We start from the raw sequence: 14,770 nt of genomic DNA on the forward strand, positions 1-14,770 counted from the left end.
CAATTTACATAGGTATCCTGGCACCTAATTTTTAAAGCTAAACAGAGCCTTGAGATACATTCTTAATTTTCATAATAAATATATAAAATACATATCCATCTCATCAATCTTTGGTATATAATGACGTCCAATGTCTTTTATAATGTTAATCTCAAAACACTAAGGTTTTATTACTTATTAATATTCAGGCTTTAAAATATTACAGGTTTATCAAAAACTAAAATTCAAGATGTCTAGGTCAAGATATAAATCATATTATTTTCAGCAGTTTGTTATGAAAGAAAACCATCTACCTTTGTTAAAGAAGAATATGATAATTAAAATACTATAAAAATTATAATATATATAAAGGCATCATTCAAATATAATTATATTTTAATAGGTACATGTTATATACCTGTTATAATATAAAGAGAATATAAAGGTCCCTTTCTTCAGTTAAAATAAATTGAGAGAACAATAAAATGTCTCTGTAACCAATGAGTTCTTTGCTGATTCAGGTACCAGCACTCTATGTACAAAAGCTTGCACCTCCATGAGAGGGACTGCCTTTACAGGGCTCACTTCTGTATCCAGGACAACCAGCACATGGTAAGGTGCTCATAAATTATCTGTAGAATGAATACATTTTAGTATCACTCATAGAACTATAAAATTAGGCTATGTAGTACAAAAAACGAAAACTCAGATACTTACTCCAACATCACGTTTATAAATTACATTTGCTCCTTCCAAAGCAATCTTCCTTAAGTTTAAATGGCATCTTGTTCTAAAAACACAGACTACATTTGTAATTAGAATGTCCAATGCAACATCACTGTCTGCATCCATTGGGGTGGTTTTAAAATTTAGCTTTCCACCACGAAGATTACATCCTGAGAAATAAAACAAAATAAAGTCATTAAACTTAAATGTTCTGTTAATTCACTTTTCACAAATAATATTGAAATTGAAATGTAAAAAATGAATCTATATTATTTATTTTTCAGATGTTACTAGAATCAAATCATGTCCCTGGCTGGGCACAGTAGCCCCCGTCTGTGATCCCAGCACTTTGGGAGGCCAAGGTAGTTAGATCATCTGAGGTCAGGAGTTTGAGACCAGACTGGCCAATACAGTGAAACCTGGTCTCTACTAAAAACACAAAAATTAGCTGGGCATGGTGGTGCATGTCTGTAATACCAGCAACTAGGGAGGCTGAGGCGGGAGAATCACTTGAAACCAGGAGGTGGAGGTTGCAGTGAGCCAAGATCGCACCACTACATTCCGGCCTGGGCGACAGAATGAGACTTGGTCAAAACAAACAAACATTAACAAACCAACCAACCAACCAAATCATGTCCTTCTTCTCCCCACTAAAAATGTCATTTTTTAAAAAGCTAACATGACATCTAATATACTTCAAAACCTAGGCCTAACTTTCATTCCTTAAATTAAAAAGTAACTTTTACTTGCCAGGAGCTTGCCAGACTCATCTCCTGCTATTCCCCGGTACAAACACTATGTTCCAGGTGTACCACAGTAATGACAACTCCCCAAACGCACCACGTTCAAGGGTTGGATTCTGGTCCCAATGTCTAACCCTTAGTGGCATATAACCCATCTCATGCAACTTGCTGGCACTATAAAAAATATGACATACTTCTATTTCAAGCAGAGTAACTGACTTAAGTTTAAAGCAGCAAAAATATGAATAACATTTACTAACAGAATTTTCTCATTACTAACCATTCACTCATTATTTTCTTTCTGAACACCTATAGACTGAAGATAACGGAGGCAAAAAAAATGATTAAGGCAAAGTCTTTTGTCCTCAAGGAGTTTGCAAACTTGGGTGTACAGGAGGAGCTCTATCAAATAATTTGCATAATACCATTTTTATCAAGACCAGAATCTCCCAACACATATTTGCCCAGACTCTTAGGATTTACACAAACAAACAAGCCCCAGTTTTTACTAAGTATGTGACCCATGACCCAGCTAAAAAAATTCTCTCTTTGCGTTTTCACACGTCAAAAAATAAACAATGGCAATTTGGCTTAACTCACAAAAAGATCAGAAAATAGTAAAAACATACAATAGTTGTCTTTAAAATTCCTTGCAGCCACAATGTAAAAAACTAGTATTCTTTATAATAAGGATTCGTAATATATAACTAAAACAGTGAAGGGGCCAAGAGTCTAAATAAAGAAGGTCTTGTTTCTCTGCCTTTCAGTTTCTGATAGAACACAGTGGCAAACCAGACCAAGACTTCTGACACCTCTATAGGACCATATGGCATTCAATTCTGTGTATCAATTGTACCTCAACTTCATTATATTTTTTCACTCTTATATTCCCATATTCCCTTCAATCTGTGTATCTTTTTGTTTTTCTGTTTTTGTGCATGTTTGAGCTACCTCAAGTATTTTTTATGTATGAGGAGTGAGGCAGGGGTGACAACAGGAACTGATGGATAGATATATAGGCAGACAGATGAAAAAGCAGAGGCACAGGGCCAGTTTATTACCATTGGCCTTAAGCATGCGCAATGTCTGACTCACCACTTACTAGCTATCAGAACTTGGGCAAGTTATGTAACCTGTGTCTCAGTGTTCTCATATGTAACATGGAATAGATCATGCCTACTACAGAGCAGTGTTGTGAAAATTATATAATGTATGAAAAGTACTTAGTATATATATCTAGGACATTGTAACAGTAAATGACAGTAGGTATTGATGAAGTAAGTTCAAATCAACAGGCAGATCAGAGGATTTCTTAGCACTACTTCCCATGATTACAATAGAGCCCAGTTACTAAGCCATTTGGACAGCAGCAGGTTTTCTGCTAGGCTCCTGGCTGCTTACCCCAACATCCATTCCACCCTGCCTTCATAATGACCAGAGCTCAGATGTTGAGCTGGGTACAATGTGGCAGAAACAAAATACTATAGACGTCAAGCTCCCTGGCAACAACTGGTATAGCCAACTGAATATGTTCTGGTCAATAAGACATACAATAAAATCGTTATGTACCTTCTGGGAAGTCTACTTGGAGCAACCAGCTAAGCCAGCAAGGGCTCCTTTGCCTCTCTGCCCTTTTTCATTCTTGCTGTCTATAGGTTGGATGTAAGAGCTAGAGTTCAAGTAGCCAATTTTGCACCACGAGACAATGAGGATGAGGATGGTAGAACAACAAGATAGAAGCAGCCTGGGCCCCTGATGCTGTGAATCTCCTTATTATCCCTGTTCTTCTTAATTCTAGACCTCATGAGGATGAGAGAGAAATCAGTTTCCCTCATGTTGGATTTCTGTGATACACAGCCAAACCTAATCCTAACTGTTGCACATCCCTTGAGGATAAGCTACCACAAGGCAACTACTTAAGAAGAAACCTCATGCGAATCAACTATCAAATTTACTATTTTACTTGTTTTTATATAAACAGGAGAAAACAAATGGACTCAGATTTACTACTTTGAGTTCTACTCTACTCTGAATTGACTCTTTTGAGTTCTGCCTGAGGGGACAACACTAAGGACGATATAAGTAAAACTAAGTCAAGAAAAAAAGGGTAAAGCAAATCTGTGTGAATGCAAAAAAGGAGCCTTGAAATTAATTCAAAATTGATGATTTTTCAGCATTTCAGCAACTCGAATTTTAAAAATAAGGTCATGGGAATAGTTCATCATAAGTTACTAAGTATTCTTATTTTATAATATGAGTAACCTGACAAGCAGGCTCAGAAAAGACTGCTTTAATAAGAAGTTTTCAATTAAAGATGCAATATAAAAAGTCAACACTTTTTTAAAAGAGTCAACCCACATGAGAGACCACATTTTTCGAAGCATGAAAAAAGGCCCACTTGCAATCAGTTCATCTGCCTTGCAGAACAAGAGAACAGAACTGGATATTAATAAAGATTTAGTTTTTAAAGCTAAACATATTATATCCCTTTTCAATAGAATAATCAGAATGACAGCCCAATGAAACAGACAAATCTCAATTTCTTTCTTTTTTTTTTTTTTTTGAGACCAAGTCTCATTCTGTCGCCCAGGCTGGAGTGCTGTGACACAATCTTGGCTCACTGCAAACTCCGCCTCCCAGGTTCAAGCAATTCTCTGCCTCAGCCTCAGGCGCCCTCCACCATGCCCAGCTAATTTTTGTACTTTTAGTAGAGACAGGGTTTCACCATCTTGGCCAGGTTGCTCTTGAACTCTTGACCTCGTGAGCCACCCGTCTCGGTCTCCCAAAGCGCTGGGATTACAGGAGTGAGTCACCACACCAGGCCGACAAATCTCAATTTCTACAAAGCATCTGACTGCCTAACAGGTCCCTTGTATTTCTTTAAGTGTAGTGACATAATTTATCGATGAGTTAAACAGGTCTATCTGACTAAATATTAGTAGTTCAGAGGCTTAGGTTATTCTTGAAAACACACACACACACCACTTTGTTTAAATTAAAACAAGAAAAACAAAACAGCTAAAGGAAAGATGGAAACTAATTCCCAGAAGGGAATAAATATTCCAAATTGTTTATGACTATGATGGTACCTACACTTAAACATCAGAATCACCTATTTCCCCTACTAAATTCTAAGCTTCCTGAGGTGAAAGACTGTTTTATCGGTCTATATATTCCCATGGCTCAACATCGTATCTAACACATTGTAAATGTTCAATTATTTGACGTATGAATGCTATGAAATCCAACATTTCAAACTCCTAACTATATTAAATTTCTCATCTACCTACAATTCCAAATTATTTCTTTTAATTCTAAGCATGGAAAAAAAAAAAAAAAACTGTTAGCAAGGCTGAAACTATTTCCAAAGCCACCTATTTTCACTGAATGCAAAAGAGTTAACGATCTTTTTTTTTTCCTACAAGCCCTTTGACACAACATTCATGAAAATGCATATACAGTATACTTCATTATATTTCATGGTGGTTTACAAATGATTTTTTTTAACTGGTTGTATAGATTCCAAGGGGAATGTGTTTAAGCAACTCCACCAAAAATACAGCATTTGAAAGCAACATTTAAACTCACAAGGCTATTAAGCCTGATAACCATGGCCGTACCATATATTTAAGATACACAAAAAGGCAAAAAGAACACAATGAACTTCTATGTACCCATCATTCCGCTTAAAAAGTAAACATTACAATACAACTGATGCCTCCCCATGCAGTTCTTCCAAATCACATCCTCCTCACCTTTCCCTCCAGAGAAAGCCTCTATTTTCAATTGCAGTCTTATCATTCTCATGTTTCTCTTAAACCTATTATACATACACAGTGTTAAATCCCTAAATCCAACTAATTCTTGATTTTTAAAAGATTATTGATGAATCTGGTTTGCTAATACTTCATTTAGTTATTGGGTAGAATTAGCTTATACTCTTCCTTTCTTGTATTGTCCTTATCTGGTTTGAGCATCAAGGTTATTATACTAGACTCATTACACAATTTAAGGTGGTTTCCTTTTTCTTTCTTTTTTAATTCTCTGGAAGACAGGTTAGCAGATGTCACCTGAAAATTAACTGGAACTGTTTGTTGTTTGATAAAGTTTTAAAGACAATTTCTAATTTTTAAATTAGATTGAATTTAAATTTTTAAGAGTGTTAAAATAATTAATGTCTATTTTCTTCAAGTCTATTTTGCTAAATTAAATTTTCCATTCCTTCTATATTTTAAAATTTACTGGGCATACAATTCTTCATGGTTGTCTTAATAATCTTTTAAAGTCTCTGTTGTAGCCACTTACCCTTTTTTCATTGCGGTATCATTAATTCCTGTTTTTTATTGCTCTTGTCAATCTTACTTTTCCACTTTGGTTTCTTCCCAGAACAAACTATCAGTAGCTGATCCTCTCCATTGAATTTTTTGCCCATGTCCATTGTTTCCTTCCTTCTACAAATTTAATATATTCTTTTTCTAATTTCTTACATGAAAGTATTTAAGTTGAATACCGAACACTTTAGTTTTTAACTGTCTTTTCTTGTATAAACATTTAAGACAATTATAACCCAGTGCCTTAGGTGTGACTGAAGTTGGATATGTGTTTTCATTATCCCTTAATTCTAATGATATTAAAATTCATTTTTTCTTAGACGAATAATTTATTTAGCAGTTCTCTGCATTTACTAGTAATTGAAGAAATGCTAACTTAAAAGAATAAGACACCACTTATATTGGCAAATATCAAACGGTGTTGAAAGTGTGAGTAAATCAGTGTTCTCTTATAGTCTGGTACAAAGACTTTCTATAGGAGATACTCTGGCCGTGTGTATTCAGATAATTTAAAATGTGAATACATGTGGAACTACAGTCAACGAGTAACGATAAGAAATAACTGAACTTGGCTGGGCACGGTGGCTTACGCCTGTAATCCTGGCCCTTTGGGAGGCCAAGGTGGGCGGATCACAAGGTCAGGAGTTTAAGACCAGCCTGACCAACATGGTGACACTCTGTCTAAAAATACAAAAATCAGCCGGGTGTGGTGGTGCATGCCTGTAATCCCAGCTGCTCAGGAGGCTGAGGAAGGAGAATTGTTTGAACCCAGGAGGCGGAGGTTGCAGTGAGCTGAGATCACGCCACTGCACTCCAACCTGGGTGACAGAGCGAGACTCCATCTCAAAAAAAAAAAAAAGGAAAAAGAAAAAAGAAATAACTGAACTGACCAAAGTATAATAAGATGACATACTGCAATTTCATTTATGACTGAAACAACCTGCATATCCAATGAAAAGGAACTAGTTAAATAAAGTACAGTACAGTCTTATATAATAGACTACTAAATGGAATTTATAAATTATAAAAATAGATAGATGTAGAGATGTAGACAGAGGTCCATAATGTTTGTGAGAGTAGAAAAAATTATATGTCTAATTATGAGTTCATTTTGGCTTATGAATCTACATATGCACTTACATAGTTATATCTGCCAAAATGTTAACAACTGTTCTATTCAGAGAACTGGCACAGCAGGGTGGCTTTTTTTTTTTTTCTTTTTTGGTAAGGTCTGGATCTTTTAAAATAAAAAAAAACAAATAAATATTATATATAGTTTAATATAAAAAAATAGTTGTTCCCATTTTGATTTAAATACAAATACCAATTGTTTGCCCACTGCCCAAGGCCTAATATTAAGACATAGCTTGATCAGGTGTTTTGTCCTGTTTCTTAAGGAAATGGCTTAGTGTGATTTATCAAATATTTTCTTATAAAAAAGGCAAACTTCAAAACTGTAGCTGTCTTCCCTTCAGGAAGTGGCATATTTCTAGCCTTCTATTAAAATGCATCATAGAATTTAAAGCACATTCTTCCCCACTCAATGATTCTGTGTACAAGAACACATCATCTGTATTTTTGGTCCTCTTTCTAGTGGTATTCAAAAACATTACTCCAGCAACTATAAGGAATTGAAACCTTAACCGGAAGACATCGCCACCTTCTGGCTTTTACAACAAATTGCATCAAAGACTACTACATTTAAGTTTCCACACCAGGAAAGATATTTAAACTGAAAGGCCACAATAAACCCTGTCATAAACACAAAGCAAAAATAAATCTAAAATCTAATTGAAAGACAAGAGAATAAATAAACCTGAGAATACAGAAATGAAGAATCTAGCTACTTAAAGTGGACTCAAGTTGAAGCTGAGGATACAGAGGAATGCGCCTCAAGGTTCTAACCACAAAATTACCATCTATGATCTGAGAAATGGCAGAAGCAGGGAAGGACTGATAATAGACCAATTTGCAAACACAATATGAACCCACATGGTCTCCTAGAGATAGCTCTTTTCTAAAAGAAAGACACACCATACAAAGTAACCTCATATCCTTTATAAAGCTCCCAAAATAGCAGATTAGGAAATAGACATTTTGTGTCCCAATCCCAATACATTACTTGACAGTCTCTCAACACATACCTAGGATCAAGATGAAGAAAAGCTAACATTTGCCTTTTAGAACGATGTTCTGTTGTATCTGTTTGATAGTATAAAATAAGCCTTATAACAGGGGGCTCTGATCTAGTGTTCCCATTTAGTTATGTGACACTGGGCCACTTACTTAACTGCTCTCTAAATCTTCATTGTCTCATCCTATAAATTGGTGCAAATATCACCTGTACCTCCCAGGGTGCTTTTAAGGATTAAATATTATTATCTATTCCAAGTATATAGCATACAGTATGTGTTCATTAAATGGTGGCTATTACTGACAGACAGATTCACCAATAATTGAATATTAATTGTATTATTTAATGAATTGATACAAAACTTGAGAACAGTTACGGGGGGTGGGGGGAAACACCAAGATCATAATGGGTTAGGCAAGGGTCAGCACACTACAGCCAATGGGCCAGTGCCTGTTTTCCCTGTTTTGCAAAAGTTTTATTGGAACACAGCCATGCCCATGTGTTTCCATAATGACTATGCAGCACAACTGAGTAGTTGTGACAAGAACCAAATGAACCACAAGCCTAAAATATTTACTCTCTGGCCCTTTAGGAAAAAGTTTGCTGATTACCGGACAAGCCCAAAGAGGTACTACCAAGAAAATAAAGTTTATCACTGATAAATGTAAGACTCACATTTTTAATTAAAATGACAAAATGTCTGTATAACATGGTCCTTGATTGGATCCTGGTTTTAACAAATCAGTATAAAAGATATTTGAGAGAAATTTGAATGATTTGAGTGGATCTGAATAGATTTGAGTGACATGAGATTATGAAATTACTGTTAATTTTTTAGAAGAGAAAACAGAGTGGTTACGTAGACAGACTTTTTTTTAGAGATGTACACTCAAATACTTGGGGGAACGTCATATCTGCAATTTAACTTTAAAATCTTTCACTGTTTGAACTCAGTAACAAATACAATGAGATACAATTTCAGAAGACTCTTGATGTCTGGAATCTTGCCATCAAACAAATTTGGATAATCTATTCTAAGATACAGCACAGACTTGGATAGTAGTTATCATAGTATTTTAGGACCAAAAAATACTGTATTACCGCTTCACCTCTTAACGATGATTAGATCAAGATGACAGAGATTACATCAAATTAAAAAGCTTTTGCACAGCACAGGAAACTATTAGCAGGGTGAAAAGCCAACCCACAGAACAGGAGAAAATATGTGCAAATTATATATCTGGTAAGAGATTATATCCAGAATATATGTAAGAAATTCAACCAACTCAGCAAAAGAAACAAATAATCTGATTAAAAAATAAGCAAAACACCTTAACAGACATTTCTCAAAAGAAGATACACCAATGGCCAACAGGTATATGAAAAAATGTTCAACATCACTTATCGTAAGGAAAACGCAAATCAAAACCACAATGATACCACCTCACTCCAGGTAGAATGGCTATTATAAAAAACAACAACAACAACAACAACAACAACAAAAACACCTATGTATTGATGAGGATGTGAAGAAAAGGGAATACTTTACACACTGTTGGAAGGATAGTAAACTCATACAGCCACTATAGAAAACAGTATAGAGGTTCCTCAGAAAATTAAAAATAGAACTACCACATGATCCAGCAATCCCACTACTGAATACATATCCAAAGAAAATGAAATCAGGATGTTGAAGAGATCTCTGCACTTTGCTATTTACTGCAGCACTACTTATTAACAGCCAAGATACGGAATCAATCTAAGTGTCCAACAATGGAAGAATGGATAAAGAAAATGTGAATAATCAGCTGTAAGAAATAATGAAATCTTGTCATTTGTGACATTAGTGAACCTGGAGGACATGATGTTAAATAAACCAAGCCAGACACAGAAAGACAAATTCCTCATGATCTCACTCATATGTGGAATCTTTTTTTAAAAAAAAAAAAGAAGGTGTTAATAGAAGCAGAAAGTAGAAGAGTGATTAACAGAGACTGAGGAGAAGAGGATGAGAATAAAGGGCGGCTGGTCAATGGATATAAATTTACAATTGGATAGGAGGAATAAGATATGTTGTTCTATTGCACAGTAGGGTGACTATGGTGAACAATAAGTCTTGTATATCATAAAATAGCTGGAAGAGAGACTTTTGACTGTTCTTGACACAAAGAAATGATAAATGCATGAGGTGATAGATGTCCTACCCTGATTTGATCACTATACAACAAATTTGTACCTCATAAATATGTACAATATGTATAATCATGTGTCAATTAAAAAATAAAAAACCAGCCTGGGCAACACAGAGAGACTCAATTTCTAAAACAAATTTTAAAATTAGCCAGGTATAGTGGTGTACGCCTGTGGTTCCAGCTACTTGGGAGACTGAGGTGGATTGAATCTGGGAGGTTGAGGCTGCAATAAGCTATGATGGCACCATGGCATTCCAGCCTGGGTGACAGAGGGAGACGCTGTCTCAAAAAAATACAGCAAAATAATAACAATAATTAAAAAAGAACCTTGGTGACAGATATATGAGTGTTTATTACACTAGTCTCTCCACATTTCTGCCTACAAGTTTCCACAATAATTTCTAACAGCTGTTTAAGATTAGGACTTTATTTAATAAAAGGTTAAGACAACATGGGGTTCAAAATGTACTGTATTATTTAAACAAACACATACTCACATAAACCTAGGTTAGATAAGAGTGTCCAGACCAAAGGAAGTAATAGCCTTTGCTATTAAAATATCTGCAATATCCAGAATTTATCAAATTATTAAAGATACTATTTCCAAATATCCAAAGGAAAGTATGATGGTGTGAGATATAAAAACAGTGAGCTGTGTGAAGAAAATCTTAGGACATTTAGCATAAGAATGGAAAAAGAGTAGTTGTTCTCAAATAACTGAAGAAAAAAGAAAATTGACAGAGTCAATTGAGGTCACAAGAAAGATCTCATGAAGCCACACAAAAAAACCACACACTTACACTGCAAAGTGTTGGGCTCTCCAGAAGATACGTGTCCAAAAAGGGAAGGTAGAGCTAGATAATTAACCAACAGTTAGGAGTGGCACAAAACAAGTCTTCCATTAGATGAAAGATGAGACTAGACTGATGGTTTTTAAGATTCCCATCTAATCCTAAAATCCCAGGAGTCTAACATATTAGATGAACATACATTCTAGACAAACGTAGGAATTACACAGTAAATTTCCATTTTAATTCTAGAATTATTCTGTTAGTTTAGATAAATTATCATCAATTCCGAACTCCCCACTTTCCCTTCAGCATGCATTTGTGTTCAAAGGGACAGTAATGGGAGAGAGTTAGATGCACTAAGGTCTAACAGTTGAAAACCTTGAACTTGTTGGGCAGGATGACATTCTATCATGAGGACATTTTTGTGTCTGGCCCAAGAGCTTATACTTTAGGAGTCAGTCCACAGGGTTGGCATTTTTGTAGTCTAGCCACATGAAGAAAATTTTACCAACAGTTTGCCTGGCCATAAAAAAACCTTGTATCTTCCAAAGAAAAAGACTGTATACTATACCACCCGTAAAACATTAACAAATGCTTAAGTGAAAGCAAAAGTATTTGATGTACAAAAACCATCATTACATTAAGTTAAACAGAAAGTGAAAGTATCTTCATTACATACGTCTACCTACCATCTATGAGACTCAATCAAGATACTCAGTCTGAAGACTGTTAAGCAGGTAGCATTCATGTGAATAATTTTTTATCAAAGTGAATTATGGTTAAAAAAATCTACATTAAGAAAGCTACAAGGTACTGTTTTTTTAATGGAAATTAGTCAACAACTCTGAGGTTGCCGGCATCTACTTACTAAAAAAAAAATAAAATGGGTATTTTTTTGCTTCAGTCCATGAAATTATTTGTAATGGTGTTTAAAAGGTGATGGGGAAAGATTTAAATGATACTGATTTTCTGAATGACTGCTTAAGAAAAGATAAGTTCAATGGTTTACACTCTCATGCAAAAGTTCTGGCCGAAAAAATGAAATATTTTGCAATATAAGAAGATATAATTGAAAACCTAGCTCATCTTAATAATGTTTAAACAGTAGCCTACTTAATATTTTCACTGTTTCGACGAATACCGAAATATATCTATGAAGTAAGAAAACTTAGATGCTGGCTGGGCACGGTGGCTCACGCCTGTAATCTCAGCATTCTGGGAGGTCAAAGTGGGTGGATCATTTGAGGTCAGGAGTTTGAGACCGACCTGGTGAAACCTTACTAAAAATACAAAAATTAGCCAGGCGTGGTGGTGGGCGCCTGTACTCCCAGCTACTGGGAAGGCTGAGGGAAGAGAATTGCTTGAACCCAAGAGGTGGAGGTTGCAGTGAGCAGAGATTGTGCCACTGCACTCCAGCCTGGGTGACAGAGTGAGATTCTGCCTCAACAGTAACAAAACAAAACAAAAAAAAACACTTGGATGCTAAGACAGTAGACATGAATTATAATGGAAGCTACACGACAGTGGACTAGTTCTGAACTGCTCCTGTTCTCATTTGTAAAACACAATACCATTTACCTCTCATGATTGTTTTGAAGAAAAAAAACTCACAAATTTTGATATGCTCTATTAAAGTAATGTATTAGTCAATGCTAACAATAATATTAACTAATATACTATTGTGGATAAAGGAAAAAAGTGTATTTTACTGACTATGACCTTACATTTGGAAATTTAAACTCAAAGATAAGAAATTTGGCATTTGATTCCTTATTATACAAAAGCAAGTTTTATTTTGGATAGACTTCTTAATATTTCAGATAAATTGTCTAAATATACAAGATTTAAGGAAGACAGCATGTCATTTTCTGATTACATAAGAAATACTCAAATAGTCACCTGGCCAGGAGGATCATGAGGTCAAGAGATCGAGACCATCCTGGTTAACACAGTGAAATCCCGTCTCTACTAAAAATACAAAAATTAGCTGGGCGTGGTGGCAAGCGCCTGTAGTGCCAACTACTTGGGAGGCTGAGGCAGGAGAATCACTTGAACCCAGGAGACGGAGGCTGCAGTGAGCTGAGATTGAGTCACTACACTCCAGCCTGGTGACAAAGCTAGACTCTGTCTCAAAAAAAAAAAAAAGAAAAAGAAAAAGAAAATAGTCACCCATAATCCTAACAGTGATAACCGATTTTTCCTATGCTCATATAAGCACATGGTTCTAAGCTCTAAATCCATATATTTATCTGTGCATATGCAACATGATTGGGATCATATGCACACGCTGTCTTACCTAGTCACCAAAGGATTCTATAAAAATCTTGGACAACTTGAGATATGAAAAGCGGCAATACTGAATTAACTGATTTTCCCTGAATACTAATGAGGGTGAACTTTTCAAATACTGTCAGTCATGTGCTGCCTAACAATGTTTTGGTCAATAACAGACCCATATACAACCGTGGTCCATAATATTATAATATTGTATTCTACTACACCTTTTCTATGTTTAGATACCCCAATACTTACCATTATATTACAACTGCCTACAGTACTCAGTAAAGAAACATGCTATATAGGTTCACTGCCTACAAGCAATAGGCTATACCATATTGCCTAGGTGTGTAGATTCTACCATCTGGGTTTATATAAGCATACTCTATGATGTTCATGTGACGACAAAAAACTCACTTCTCAGAACACATCCTTGTCATTAAGTGATGCATGACTATATTACTAACCATTTGTATTTCTTTGTTAGCTGCCTCCTGTCTTCTGTTCATTTTCCTTCTAAGATTTCTTGTGGATTTATGGAAGCTCTAATATGTAAAGAATATTCACCTTTTGCCTGCTTAATCTAATTCATTCTGCTGAAAACAATTTATGCCCACTTCTACATGTGATACACTCCCACTTGTTCGATAGCTCAGCATCACCTTCATTCAATCAATTCTATAACAATGAACTGGAAATCTAAGCATTAAGACCCATACTAGGGGATAGGGACCTGGTAGTGAATAGACTTGGTTCAGGAAACAGCAGATGTTCTCAGCTGAGTTAAGAGTATGAACTGCTCAGGCCTCAAGAAAGAATCAGCATGGCTACGGTGGGAAAAGCGAAAAGGAAAGTGGCATAAGACTAGGTAGAGATGCAGCGAGGGGTCAAATCATGCCTTCTATGCCATGTTCAGAATTTTCATGTTTATCTCAAAAGTAATGGTTAGCTAAAAGAGAAGCAAGACTGACATCACATATTTGCATTATAAAAATCTATCACCACCACTCTGCAATGGGAAGATGGACTGAAAGAGAAGAATGGGTAAGGGGGTCTAGCACAGCAGTCCAGGCAAGATGACAGCAGGAACACAGTGGTAGTACTGTTTAAAAATGCAAAGTAGTAGACAGAAGAGAGAGTTTTTGGAGATAGAGTGAACAGAATTTTGTGATTGATAGGGAGATGGAGAATGACTGCAGGTTTGTGGCCTCTTTACTAAGATAGTAAACACTGGAGAAAGGGCAGGCTTGCAGGGCAGATGAGAAAAGTAGGAGGGGTTAACAATTCTGTTTTGGACATTTTGAACTGAAGGAACTTGGGAGACATCCAAGAGGAGATACGGAGGAGCAGTTAATTAGCTAAAAGTCCATTGCTCAGGACATGTCTAGGTTAAGACTGCAAATGAAAATTTGGAAATCCTAGTACAAAAGGTAATTAAAACCATCATTGGTGAAATTTAAAAAGCAAAGGAACTCAGAAACCTGATCCTCAATACTAACCTAGAGTGTCCCTATTCTGAGTCCCATTTGGTCAATGGTAATGTTACTATACATACTTCTATCACAGCAATTTTCCACACTACAAACTACAGTGAAAT

The 14,770-nt window shown here is 35.7% G+C and overlaps 1 protein-coding gene across 2 annotated transcripts in view; it reads right to left on the reverse strand.

Moving 5' to 3' along the window:
- Window positions 1–14,770, reverse strand: part of TBPL1 (TATA-box binding protein like 1) — a 37,942-nt gene that overhangs the window by 7,829 nt on the left and 15,343 nt on the right. For both annotated transcript variants that reach the window (XM_033235407.1, XM_033235406.1), the window contains one exon: window positions 697–875. In XM_033235407.1, coding sequence (XP_033091298.1) covers window positions 697–831 — 135 coding nt within the window. In that variant the 5' untranslated portion in view covers window positions 832–875. The remainder of the gene's footprint in view (window positions 1–696; window positions 876–14,770) is intronic.

This window comes from Trachypithecus francoisi, unplaced genomic scaffold (genome assembly GCF_009764315.1).
Source record: "Trachypithecus francoisi isolate TF-2019V2 unplaced genomic scaffold, Tfra_2.0 Lachesis_group15, whole genome shotgun sequence".
Classification (NCBI taxonomy): Eukaryota; Metazoa; Chordata; class Mammalia; order Primates; family Cercopithecidae; genus Trachypithecus; species Trachypithecus francoisi.